At 36.1% G+C, this 13,149-nt stretch overlaps 1 protein-coding gene across 1 annotated transcript; it reads right to left on the reverse strand.

The window, feature by feature from the left end:
* Positions 1–5,743: 5,743 nt before the first annotated feature.
* LOC129274395 (protein toll-like) lies at positions 5,744–13,149 on the reverse strand. The gene has a single exon (XM_054911209.2). The coding sequence runs from the start codon at positions 13,061–13,063 to the stop codon at positions 10,196–10,198; it is 2,868 nt and encodes a 955-aa protein (XP_054767184.2). The 5' UTR covers positions 13,064–13,149; the 3' UTR covers positions 5,744–10,195.

A 13,149-nucleotide genomic window follows, 5' to 3' on the forward strand; every position in this document is an offset into this window, starting at 1 on the left:
TTTTCTATAAATGCTAACATCCTCTAAAAGTAAAACAACTGTCTTGTTAATTTGGCCCCTCCTACCTGCATATCAATTGCCTTTTAAGGTTTGCTTTGTATAAACATAACCATATGAATTACCATGGCTCAACTTGCCCCATGTTGGCTGGCTCAACCTACCTCAGTCCGAACTTTATGGGATATCTTCACATCCACACATTTTTTTATGCACCCATCATGTAAAAGACTATGACAAGAATGAGGATACTTACCTTGACTAACAATATTTTCATCTTTTTCCTTATTACATTTAAAGATGCATGTGGGTTAAATGCACTTATCTATTTAAAACTTTTTAAGTGTTTTTTACTAAAATTTGTATTTTTCTCTGAAAAAATACTTTTCGTGTCAATGTTGTAAACAATGTGGTAGGGTTAGGGGTTATGCAATGGGCCATCAATATATGGCACCACCACAATGCCCGAGTCATTCAAAATTTGCATGGGGTGGTGGCTCAACTTACCCATAGGCTCAACTTACCCCGCCTTCCTCCCCTACTGTTTTTATAATCATTAGCTTACATTTGTTTTATGCTAGCTGTGAAAATAGTATTTTGGTCAGATTTCCATTCAACTAATCTACTTTTAATCATGCCTTGAAAGTGTCAATGGTTGTGGCAATGTTTCAATTAACATACATATACATGCGAATACAGGACGAATGTATTCAGAAAGAGTGCCCCTCCAATTTCTAGCGTACGTGTGCTCATTAAATATCATAAACTACAACTTTAATGATTTGATTTTTCATGCTTTGATTTCTTTATTGTATTGCTTAATCTGTTTTCACAAGCCTATGAATGTGTCTCAATATCTAAAGAGTTTGTCATGAATAATAATATTATGAATGTTTGTGTCTTATTCATGTAGCAGATCGCATTTTTTATAAAATGGAATATTAAAATGGAAGAAAATATGGAAAGGATTAAAATAATATCAGGAGGGCGTTAATACGGTAAAGCCCATGGGATGTTTGAGTTTGTGATTGCTTGGTCTTATGTTATAATTGAATGGGAGAGGTCAATGCGGAAACTCAATTGGTCTGGTTATTGACGGGCATTATATTGTTTGGGCAAAGTAATTTGCAATACAATTGGATGTATACGAAGTTTGGTACATGCAAGAATTCATCATCGTAACATGTGGAAGTGTGCGTTCCAAAGTCACATTTTTTGCAGGGTCTCAAGCTCCGCCCATTTTGAGCCCGAAAAGTCATGCATCGGGCGTGGTTTGGGAATGGTACTATAATATTATTGGTTGGGGTACATGTTCGCGTTTTCCGTCTTTGATTGGCCCGTCTATTTCACTATTTATTTTGTTTTTTATTGTTTGTATTATACAATATTTCATATTTTTTTTACAGATTTGACAATAAGGACCAACTTGACTGAAATATTTAGTATCAAACGATGCCAATTCCACATGTTCAGGGATTAATAAATCGTTGTTTCACTTGACAATGAGGAGAAAATCAGAATATTTCATATGATAAAATGTAAAAGAAATATTTGGATGACCTCATCAGTCTCCTCATTTGCATACCGACCAGGATGCGAATGTAATTGTTTTGTAAAATTAGGCGAAACTTTAAAATGTCATAACTTTATTATTTTACATCGGATTTTGATGATTTTTTCGGTGTTATGCTTCTTGGATTTCGCTCTTTTTATTCAAATCAACGATTTTTTTTTGGGGGGGAGGGGGGGGGGGGTGGACTTGTCCTTTAGTTCTGATTTTATTTTGGTGGACATGTACTTACCGTAAGCTCTCGCCCGACCTTCAGTTCAAGCATGTCAAGTGTGACATTTACTCTGTGATGTCAATACTCGGTGATTTCAAGATTTCAACGAACTTTGATTTAATAAAGAACTAAAGACATTTGAACGTATTTTACTCTCTATCTTCTCATTTTGTTGTTCATATTGTGGTATACGGAGAGATCTTTTTTTTCTATGTGTCATTGTTGAGTATCTACTAGGGCTATTCAGAGGGATATAATTAATTTTGTATGATTATCTTGGGATTTATTAAAATAAAGATCCGTAAGGAAGGGGTTAAATAAAAAGAAAATCAAAAAACCAAAAACATGTAAAACAGAAATAAATTCACCGTTTTAAAATGGGAGACTACACATGCAGCAAGAGTATTCACTCGGTTGAGCTGTTTTGAAGAGAATCGAGAAATTACCTTTCATTATGTACTTTGCAACTCATTTCAGAAAAAAGGGGATTCCCAACCGTATGCGAGCAGAACTGGCTTTTTAAAGAATTCTAGATTTTTGTTTGCATTATCTTCACATTTATTGTTAGGGAGATGGCTTTCAAACATAGTGGCGTCCTTGTTCAGCGGTAAGAAAGCAAATACATGAATTACATGGAAGCTGTGTCAATACTTTAAATGGTGAAATGATTGAGAGAATAACAAGTTGTCTACCATATAGGAAATATCGAAGGCGTATTGATGCTATCCTATTCCAGCTACTTTTGTAATTTTTCTCTCTATTTAAAAAAAAAATATTGTTTTGTCCCGTAAGACACGGTACTATATATGATTTGCTGCCTACCTGTTTGGTGTTCAACGATTTGAGGGATGGAGTAAAGTCGGTCTGGCGCTGCTCAGCTGCCGGGTACACGAATGGGTTATCATTATGTCATTTCATATCAAGAATTGGAAAGTAAATGTTATCCAGTCAAGTTAGGTCTTGGTTCTTGTTCCCCCTGTGGTGCAACTTGAGCCTCCGACCATCAATCATGGGAAAATGATTTTATTTTTAATGTCAAAAACATGTAAGGTGTTTTCAAAATGTTCCGTAGGAGACCGCATGAAATCTCCCCGATACCAAACAGGCTGGGGCACCGCCAGGTCATAGGGGGTATATAGGGTGAATTGAAGATTACCATGTAAGACTAGTAAGACTAGTTTCCCGTAAATAGTAACCATTTGTGATAAAATCAATGGAATTTTTTTCAATTGATATCAGTAGGTATTAGGTGTCAACATTTACCCCCCCCCAAAAAAAAAAATGTACATTTGTAATTTCGACGCTTCGTTAAACCGAAGGTTCGAATATTCCGAAGGTTCGTTATTCCGAAGGTTCGTTAGTCTGAAAACGAAATAAGGTTCGTAATTCCGAAGGTTCGTTAGTCCGAAAAGGAAATGAGGTTCGTTAATCCGAAAATGAAATATGGTTCGTTCTATTCATGTATTCCATGAACTGATGAAGTTCTTAAAATATTCCTTTTCAGGTCTGATCGTCAAAACCTATCAGCTGGCGCTGCGTGCTCGCATTTTCATTAGTATATGTATAAGCTTACTTCTATATGAATTCTAAAAAACTACTTAAAATCCCTCTGTTACCGTGTTTACACTTCAATTCAATTAATTTATTTTATCTTTCAATCTTTTTACATATACAATGATAGTTCAATGTACATATTTACAAAATATAACATTTAAATCATTTTAATAATAATACCATGAAATCGAAAGGGAAGGAGACCAACTAAAAAGCAGAGCTTGTAGGGTGAAGGCCCCCTTTTATAAGTAAATTTTATGAATAAAAAAATAAGATGAAATAAAGAAATAAACAATATATATATATATATATAATGAATAAAAAAAAAAAAAAAAAAAAAAAAATAATAATAATAAAAATAAATGATTCAGTATACACTGTATACAGAAATCATAAAACGATTAAACATATATACAAAGAGAAATTAATAAACACATTTACATATTAAGTTCTGAATTACATTACTTCGGGAAAAAACGATAATCTAATATGAATTCAGAAGATATTTTTTAAGTTTTCCTTTGAAATTTTGTATTGAATTACATTGTATAATATCCTTTGAAAAAGAATTCCATAATTTTGGACCAGTAAAAACAAATATCTTCTGTGCAAACGATGTTCTATTCAGAGGTAAATGAAAGGAACTCGCCTGGCGAGTGAAGTGCTTATGAATTGTATTGTTTTTTACAAAGTATTATTTTTAATACAAAGTATTTTTAATATAAAGTATTATTTTTAACACTTAATCGGCTCGCGGTTCTGAACCGCGAGCCGATGCAGCATCGGCTTTTTCATAGCGTGTAAACGCGAGTAACTTGCATCGGCTCGCGGTTCAGAACCGGCGATTAGCACCACCAAAGTAGTAGGTTCAGAACCGCGAGCCGATGCAGAATCGGCTTTTTTACTACGTGTAAACAGAAAGCCGACTCTGCATCGGCAACTTGTGCGCATTTCATTTACTTTACCATTGTGACGTAATTGTAAGCGCACTGATCCAGCGTTGTCTTTATTATGACGTATATTGTTGGTGTGCGTATATCATTTCAGGTTTTTGCATCGGCTCGCGGTTCTGAACCGCGAGCTGTAACAACGTGTAAACGCAAACCAAAAGCCGATTCTGCATCGGCTTTTGGTGCTGAACCAAAAGCCGATCAAGTGTAAACACGGTATGTATGACAGTTTATCAAAAATTTCAGCTCGCACTTCGTAATTAGCTAGTTCCATACGCGTCTTGTTCATAATCACAAACATTGCTCAGAATTTTCATTTTATTAGGACAAAATTCCTAAATTTTCTATAAAATTTAGCTCGCTTCTTGCGTTTGCGTTATACAATCAAGGATTATGAGATACAATTAACTTGTTTATAAAAAATAAAACTAGGAAGTCACTGTTCAGACTACCCCTTCAAAGAAAAAAAATCAGCTTTGAGCAGCCGAACGGGGAAAATGTAAATGACCCCCCCCCCCCCTTATTGGCGAAAGCTCGATCCACATCTGTACATATGCATACACATATACATTCAATGTGAAATAAGTGTGCCCCCCCTCATTCCGAAAAGCTGGCTAGGATGGCTGCCGCGTTTTTTGCCCCGACCCAGCCAAAAAAGGGGTCTTTATCACACCTATTCTGATGCAAGTTACTCGCGTTTATAAGTGGTGAACCTTTAATCAAGAATGGATCTTTAAGTAGACATTTTGAACTTTGACAAAACAATTTCAAAATACATCAACACTCCCCTATCGATATTTGATTTGATAACTTCTATAATAATTATGCTCTTATACTGGTTTTCGTTAACATGTTAATAGTAGTTTTCTCGTTGAATGCATTTATATTGTATTTGTTTGATGTTCAGTATAGTCTGTTTTTTTTAAGTTGTGCTTATTGTAAACATGTTCAGTTTGGTCCTTTTACTTTTGTATCATGCACATTTATTTATGTTTAAACCGGATAAATAAAATGAACAATAAAACAAACATTTTCAGGTCTAGCAATAAGATAAAAAAACATGAACTAGTCTCATAAGCCTATGCTCATCCCTTTGAGAGAATTATGCGTACGTAAACGCCAATGGTAACGGTAGATCAGACCTTTCCCACAGGGGCGGTAAAAGTTGGGGGGGGGGGGGGGCAGGGGGCACTTGCATCCCCCCAAGAATCCCCGTAGGAACGATATACTATTTTTCCAAAATTGGAAATTCCCTTGTTTTTTTTTCCAAAATGAAATGTGCCGTTTTTCGAAATGAAATATCCTATTTAAAATATACATTTTAGATTAGAAAACCCCATTTGCTTTTTGGTTATTGTTATTAGTTATAGTTTATTATTTATTATTTATTATTATTTATTTTGTTTTATTTATTTTATACTGCAGGGTAGGCCTGTTCAGTTCTTAAAACTGCTTTACAAAGGCGCCCTGCAGTTTAAAATACATGTCAAGATAACTATGAACAACAACAACAACAAACAACATCAAAAATACAAAATACAAAATATCCAACATCAGAAACAATTAACACCAAAATATAGAGTGGGAAGTGACAATTTAAACATACATAGCATTGTAAATCAATGGAATATCATTTCGCTCTTTATCAATTCGTATGAAAGGCTTTGCATAATTTTTTAAAAACTAACAAGGAGGTACAAACTTGTAAATTTGAAGGAAGTGCATTAAATAATTTGGGTCCGACATATGCGAAAGATTTTCTTTTGGTAAGGTACTGACCGTTTCTGGTTGTAAAAAGGCTTAGAATGTTCATTTTTTTCAGGCTGTAATATTTTTTTTAGCTCGCTTCGCACTCGCATTACATGATGTATCCTATTCATGAGTCACTAAACGCAGTCCTTTTATTTCAGCTCGCACTTTGCGCTCGTGATAATTCTTCAGTTAGATGCACATCTTTTTAATGATTGAACAAAAAACTGCTCACAATGTTTCATTTTCATTTCTTATTCAAATGTCCAAAGGTTTGAGCTTGCGATTCACGCTCGCAACACCGCCCAAGGATGCCCTTATAACAATAATTAACCCCCAAAACGAGTTTTACAACATCAGCTTTGCAAATTTTTCAAAACCGCTCGCTCGTTACACTCTCTCGCGAAAATTTTTACCAGAATAAAAAATCACTTCTAAAAGGCTTTGCTCCGCCGCCCTTCTTTTTGCATTCCCATCTTCATAACAAATTAACAGCAACGGTGTTTCTCCCCCCCCCCCCACCACGCTCACCCTTCCGGTTTTCCCGGCTTCGTCACCGATTATTTCATTTTTCGGATTAACGAACCTTCGGAATAAAGAACCTTATTTTGTTTTCGGATTAATAAACCTTGGAACAACGAACCTTATTTCGTTTTCGGATTAACGAACCTTCGGAACAACGAACCTTACTTCGTTTTCGGATTAACGAACCTTATTTCGTTTTCGGACTAACAAACCTGCGGAATAACGAACCTTATTTCGTTCTCGGACTGATGAACTTTCGGAATAACAAACCTTCGGAATAACGCCACATATGTTCGGATTAACGAACCCTTTTTCGTTTTTGGATTAAGGAACATCGAGGTATAGGCAATTTACGTGTTTCGGAATTACCAACCTTCGAAATAACGAACCTTAGGAATTACGAATCTTCGGAATTACGAAGTGTAATCGGGAGGAATATGGGCTGGGAACATAATTTTTTTTTCAAGGTCAGAGGTCAATGACCTTTTTATATAATTTATAATTCTGGTAACTCCGACAAAAGGTATTGCAGGTTGTTGATCTTGGTGTCAAAGTGCAAAGATTAAGCACTTACAATGCACATTCACCCATAAAATTCAAGGTCAATAGTAAATGACCTTTTTGTATACTATATTAGGGTATCTTCGAGACCAACTATCGCAGGTTTGTGATCTTGGTATCAAATGCAAAGATTCTTACAGGAAAATAAAATAGAATAAAATAAAGCACCCAGAACGCACAGTCACTTATAAAATTCAAGGTCAAAAGTAAGTTACATTTTTATATACTGTATAATGGCATAGGCGGATCCAGAAAAAAATGAAAAAAAAGGGGGAAAGAAAGAAAAAAAAGAAGGGGAAAAGAGAGGAGAAAAAAGAAGGGGAAACATAAGAGGAGGAAGACGAGTGAATAAAATAAGATGAGGGGAAGACTTGGAAAATCATTTTTAAAATATTTCAACTCACTACATAAAATTTTCACTGGCGCTTCGCGCTCGCATTGCCTTTAAGGTGATTTACATATCTTGCTCAATATGGAGCTTAAATTAACAAATTTTGAAGTCAATATACAAAGCATATTACAGCTTGGAAATCGAACTTTCATCATTTTGTTTGATTTACAAATTGATTTTTAAAAAGTGCTCTGTAAAAATTCCTGTTTTATGGTCTAAATATTAAAATTTTCTGCTCGCGCTGCGTGATCGCAAAATTTAATGTGTCAAGCACCTATTATTTTCCTGTTTTCCATAAAGTTCTCAAAATATCCCTATTCAGGTCACATTGTCAAAACGCATCAGCTAGCGCTGCACGCTTGCATTTTGATTGGTGAGTTATGTATATCTCAATATTAATTCTATAACAAACTACTTAAAATATCAATTTCATGACAGTTTATCAAAAATTTCGGCTTGCGATTTCCGCTCGTATTGATTGTTGAAAATATATTAACTCATGCATCTTATTCATAATTAAAAGTGCTTTAAATGTCCAGTTTTCAAGCCATTGTATTAACAGATTTCACGCTCTCATTAGGCTTATTAGATTAATAAATAAGATATTAATTTAATAATCAAACTGTCCTTTTTTCAGAATGGAATATCGACAAGTTTCATCTCGCGCTTAGGAAGGATAATAGGAAGTCATCATTTTCATATGACATAATGTTCTTAGAATGTCCCAGTCCTATTTCAAAACTCAAAGGAATAATATTGAAACATATCAGCTTTTTTAACTGATCCATATCCACCTCACAATTTTCCTTCAAAGTGCTTGAGACCCTTTTCAGATCGGAATATCAAATATTTTAAGCTCGCGCTTCGCGCTCGCTTTATTGACTTTCATAATAAAAAAGTTATTTAGAAAGCCCAGATTCTAGATCGCGCATGTTTTTTTTAGATAGGCAGCTTGTTTTCTGTTTAAATCATTATCCTATAAATCAAAAAAAATATATTCGCGTTTTGCGCTCGCATTATTAATGTAGAAAGATTTCCAATTACTCAACATTTTCATGATTTCCAAAACATGAATAGAGTGTCCCATTTTTAGGTATAAACATCGTATTTTTACGCTCGAGCTTCACGCTCGCATCAATTGTTTAGTTATATACTTATCCTTATCACGATTACAAAAAGTACTTAGGATTTCCATTCTTTAGGTAAAAATGTCAAAATTTTAAGCTCGCGTTTCGCGCTCGCATTGTTTGATTGTTGAAATCTGTAAGGTTTCCATGGCTAACTGCAAAGTCGTTAACAAACCGTTTTGGGTCAGATCAAAACGTGTATAAAGAATTTCTGCTCGCGCTTCGCGCTCGCAGTAATTATTTAGGATACACATGGTTTAGGATCACAAATATTGCCCAGAATACTTATATTATAGGACAAAATACTTGAAATAAAAAAAATAGCTCGCGCTTTGCGCTCGCACTATTTAAATAAGGCTTACGAGATTATTATATATATGTTGATTTATAAGAATAAAGCTTAAAAGTGACTATGAGGACTACCCCTTCAAAGAAACAAACAAAAATCAATTTCGAGCGGCCGATCGGGAAAATGTGGCCGAAAAAAATTTCCGCCGCCCCCCCCCTTAATTGGCGAAGGCCGGATCCGCCCCTGTAATGGTATCTCCAATTTAAAACGCAGCAGGTTGGCGATTTTGGTGCAAAATTGCATAGATTATTAGCACGTAGAATGCACATTCACCCTTCAAGGCAAAAAGAAATGACCAGATTTCTACCCTTTATGTTCACATTTAATTGGTGAATAATATATAAAATCACCTTCGACGGCAAATTCATAATGAAAACCTTGGGGTTCAATAATTTTACTATGAAATAAGGACGAATGAAGATCATTGAAATTTATTTAGAGGTCAATAAACTGATGAAAACTCCTGAAATTGGTTGATAACTTGATTGTGGCATGGAGGTATAGTGAATTTTGGTGGTTTGGAAACGACTTAACTGCCTAAAAAATGGAACATAACGTTGAAAAGAATTGAATACTTGATCAATTAAGCTGTCAAAATACAAGTTCAAGATTATATTCAGATCAAATATCACTTCTTAATATATTTCAATGCGTTGCCAAAAGTTTGAAAAATTCAAAAGTGTTTATTGTAGCAGTTCAGGTGAATCTATTGCTGCAGAGAAAAAATGCATAACTATCTAAATGATTTAGATTTATATTATGTATATCCGAATGCTGCTTCTTGAGATAACTTCATCATTTCAAATTACATACATGATTTATATATATATACATGTATATATATATATATATACATTTATATTAGCAATGCATTGAAATATATCAAGAACTGATATTTGATCGTAACTTTACCTTTCATAATTTATCAGGGATTCAAGTATTATTTTTTTCTATTCCGACTTTCTTTTTTTTATATTATTATTATCGTGCCTCTTCTCAAGATGCAATTAATGCACGTTCGTAATACCGAAGAGTTATATGAAGATTAAAAGAACCTTAAACGACAACCGATTAAACGTCAAGTAGGCCTAACGATATTTCAGATAAGCATCAACAAGAATAGAATGTAAAGTACAAAGACGTTCATGTATCCTCCTTAATATTGCTCTCTACTCACAAACATGATGAGCACTGCGAGACAAAGGGAATCATTTACCTTCTAGATCAATTAGTCCCATTTGATTGTTTGATGTTAACCGTTTTGAGCGCCTCCGTTTAAGAGCTAAGAAGAGTTTGTATTTGAATTTTGAATCAGATGACTCGAGATAGGTTGTAGTTCTCAAGTGTGCCTTCAGGTCCGGATCGAGGCTGCCTTCGCAGATATCTCCAAGAGTGATGATGAGCAACGTGTTACGACGATCATGCAACGCTTGAAGATGGGCCATGCGGAACTCATACATGCACCAGTCACTCTCCAGGAAGTTTTTTGACAATACCAAGATGACACGACGACTTTGCGCCACGGCGCTGACAATATTGTTTGCGATTGTGTCTCCTGGGATGAAATGACGATGGTGGAGGCAGATCGAATAGGAAGCCTCTTCTTCGTTCTCCAATAGAGGCACCAGGTAACGAAGCACAAATTCATCGTCAAGTTGGCTGTACGATATGAATACATCAAAGGGTTTATTTGCGTCTTCTTCCGATATGTCTTCAGGAAAGTATTCTAGTAACATTAGCTTGATCAGTGTTTCGTTCTTTTTGTAGATTACAAAACACGTGAACACCACTGCGATGACACCGGTTATTGCTCCGAGTGATATGAGAACGGTGTGGATTGGATTTATTCCGTCCTTCCGGCAGTAAGCTGAGTTGACCTGTCCTAATGTCACGAATGCGTTACCCTTCTGCTTACATGTAGCGTTACCGTCAACCCCCGGAGTGTACCTGGTCAACCCCTGATATGAAATCAGGTTACAACTACAAACAAGTGGGTTATGCTGGAGGCTCATTATTTCGAGGCTTTTGGGGAGAGAATGGAAGGCAGGAAGAACGGTTAGAAGATTCCTGTGAAGGTAAACCTGGGTTAAACTTGGCGTATCCAGAAAGACACCTTCAGCGATTGTTCTGATGGAACTATGGTTTAAATATAATGTATTAAGCTGTGTCAATCCTCGGAATATCCCTTTTGTGACATTGAAATTATTTCCATCAAGTTTTAATGACAATACTGAGTTCAATGACCTAAATGCCCCACCTTCTATTTTCTCAATGTTACACGTTGTAAACGTCAAGCCTTCTAAGTTTGGAAAAAGAGTATTCAGCATTGTTTCACGAAGAGTTTTCAATGTATTCCCTGTAAAGTCTAGTGATGTGGTATCTATTGGCATACCAAGGGGAATACGAGATAAATTTGCATATTTGCATTCGACAAAAATCATCTTGTGAGTTGTACGATCGATTCCTTGAATACTCACAGTTTCGTAGCATTTACAAAGTTTTGGACACACCGACTCTGGCAAAGGGCACTCAAACCTATTTGGGTTTATTGAAAATAAAGATAAACCTTGCAGGTTTGGTGGAGAAAAGCATTCGATGTCATCACGATCACTTATCCACACATCCTGACCATCGTATAGACGAAACCAAGATAGACGACAGTCGCAGGTGAAAGGGTTACCACTTAGCTTAATCACCAACTGATTTCCAGCAAGCCTCTGCTCGCCAAGAGGGTTCGACCGAATATCAAATAATCCACTGGGGAGAGTCTGTAAAGAGTTGTAACTGAAGTCGACTACTGTTAACCTCCTTCCCCATCGTAAGATATTCTTTGGCAGAGATTCGAGGCGGTTGTTATTAAGGTGCACTGACAAAAGCGGAGAAAGAAAAAAATCTGTCTGAAACACTTTTTCGGCAATGGACGTTATCAAGTTATATGACAAGTCTAATGAGCCAGTGTATTCCCGGACACCTGCCAAAGTATCCTTTGTAAATGTAGTTAATGAATTGTGTGAAAGTGAAAGCTTCCGAGTCCCGATGAAGCTTAGCAGGAACGTCTCATCGAGATTATTGTACGACAGATCCACTTCTTCCAGAGACCTGAGAGGCCTGAATGCATCTTTATGTATAAAAGATATATTATTGCCATTCAGGTACAACATGTTTAAGAATTCAAGTGGCTTTAACAGATCACGGGAAATGTACACAAGGCTATTGTTCACTATTGACAAGGTCTGCAAATCCTGAAGATCAAGAAAGATTCCATCGGGGAGTTCTCTGAGGTCATTGTCCCAGAGGGAGAGTACTCGAAGGTGTGTCAGACCTCTGAAGACTTCGGAGTGCAGATAATTTAAATGAAGGTGGGTCAGTGATAGGAACTCAAGCCTCTCAAGTGGCAAAAAAGCATTAGAACTGATCTCTAGACTCTCGTCATGGAAGCTCAATTTCTGCAGATGAGGTAGCTCCATATACGTGACGGCAGTGATGGTAAATGGCGTAAAGCAATTGTAATAGCCAATTGTATCAACTTCATCCACGATATCACCACTTTCCTTTGCCACACTCTTCAAGAAGTTGTGATAACTGAGAGAGTTGTTCCATGTGCAGTCAATGTGCACCTTCCTGGATCGAGGAAAAAAGAATGAATCTGGATTCGTTTCCTTTATCAAATCTTGTGTCAGTTGGCAAGTAATGAGTTGAAATTCTGCAAGTACATCGGGAGATGTGACTGCAATGTTCGGAGGTTCACATTGGCAGGTGGTATTTCCTTCGGGTAAAGGTACAATGGGACACTCAATGACGTATGGAGAGAATACTGTTGAGTTCACGATTACTTCACAGATGCAAATCAAATTTATAAGGATCGATAAGGGAATTCTTCCATTACAGGCTCCCATGGTGCAAAGTTTCAAGGAGCAATACGACATCGAATCTGATCCTTGCCAAGTAATAGCCGAATTGTCTGTAGATTGGACAGATTGGAAGGCCTGTGCTGCTATCCTTGGGCGTATAGCTTGCTGATTATCAAAATAAATTTCCCCAAATACAGAGCTCGGTGCCAAAGTACATAATTGCATTTGGATTGATCACTGATCTGGAAAAATATGCGCCAAATAATCAGTAGAACTATGTTATATATACTTCCAGTTTGGGGTGTTTCATA

The sequence above is a fragment of the Lytechinus pictus genome, chromosome 13 (genome assembly GCF_037042905.1).
Source record: "Lytechinus pictus isolate F3 Inbred chromosome 13, Lp3.0, whole genome shotgun sequence".
In the NCBI taxonomy this organism is placed as follows: domain Eukaryota; kingdom Metazoa; phylum Echinodermata; class Echinoidea; order Temnopleuroida; family Toxopneustidae; genus Lytechinus; species Lytechinus pictus.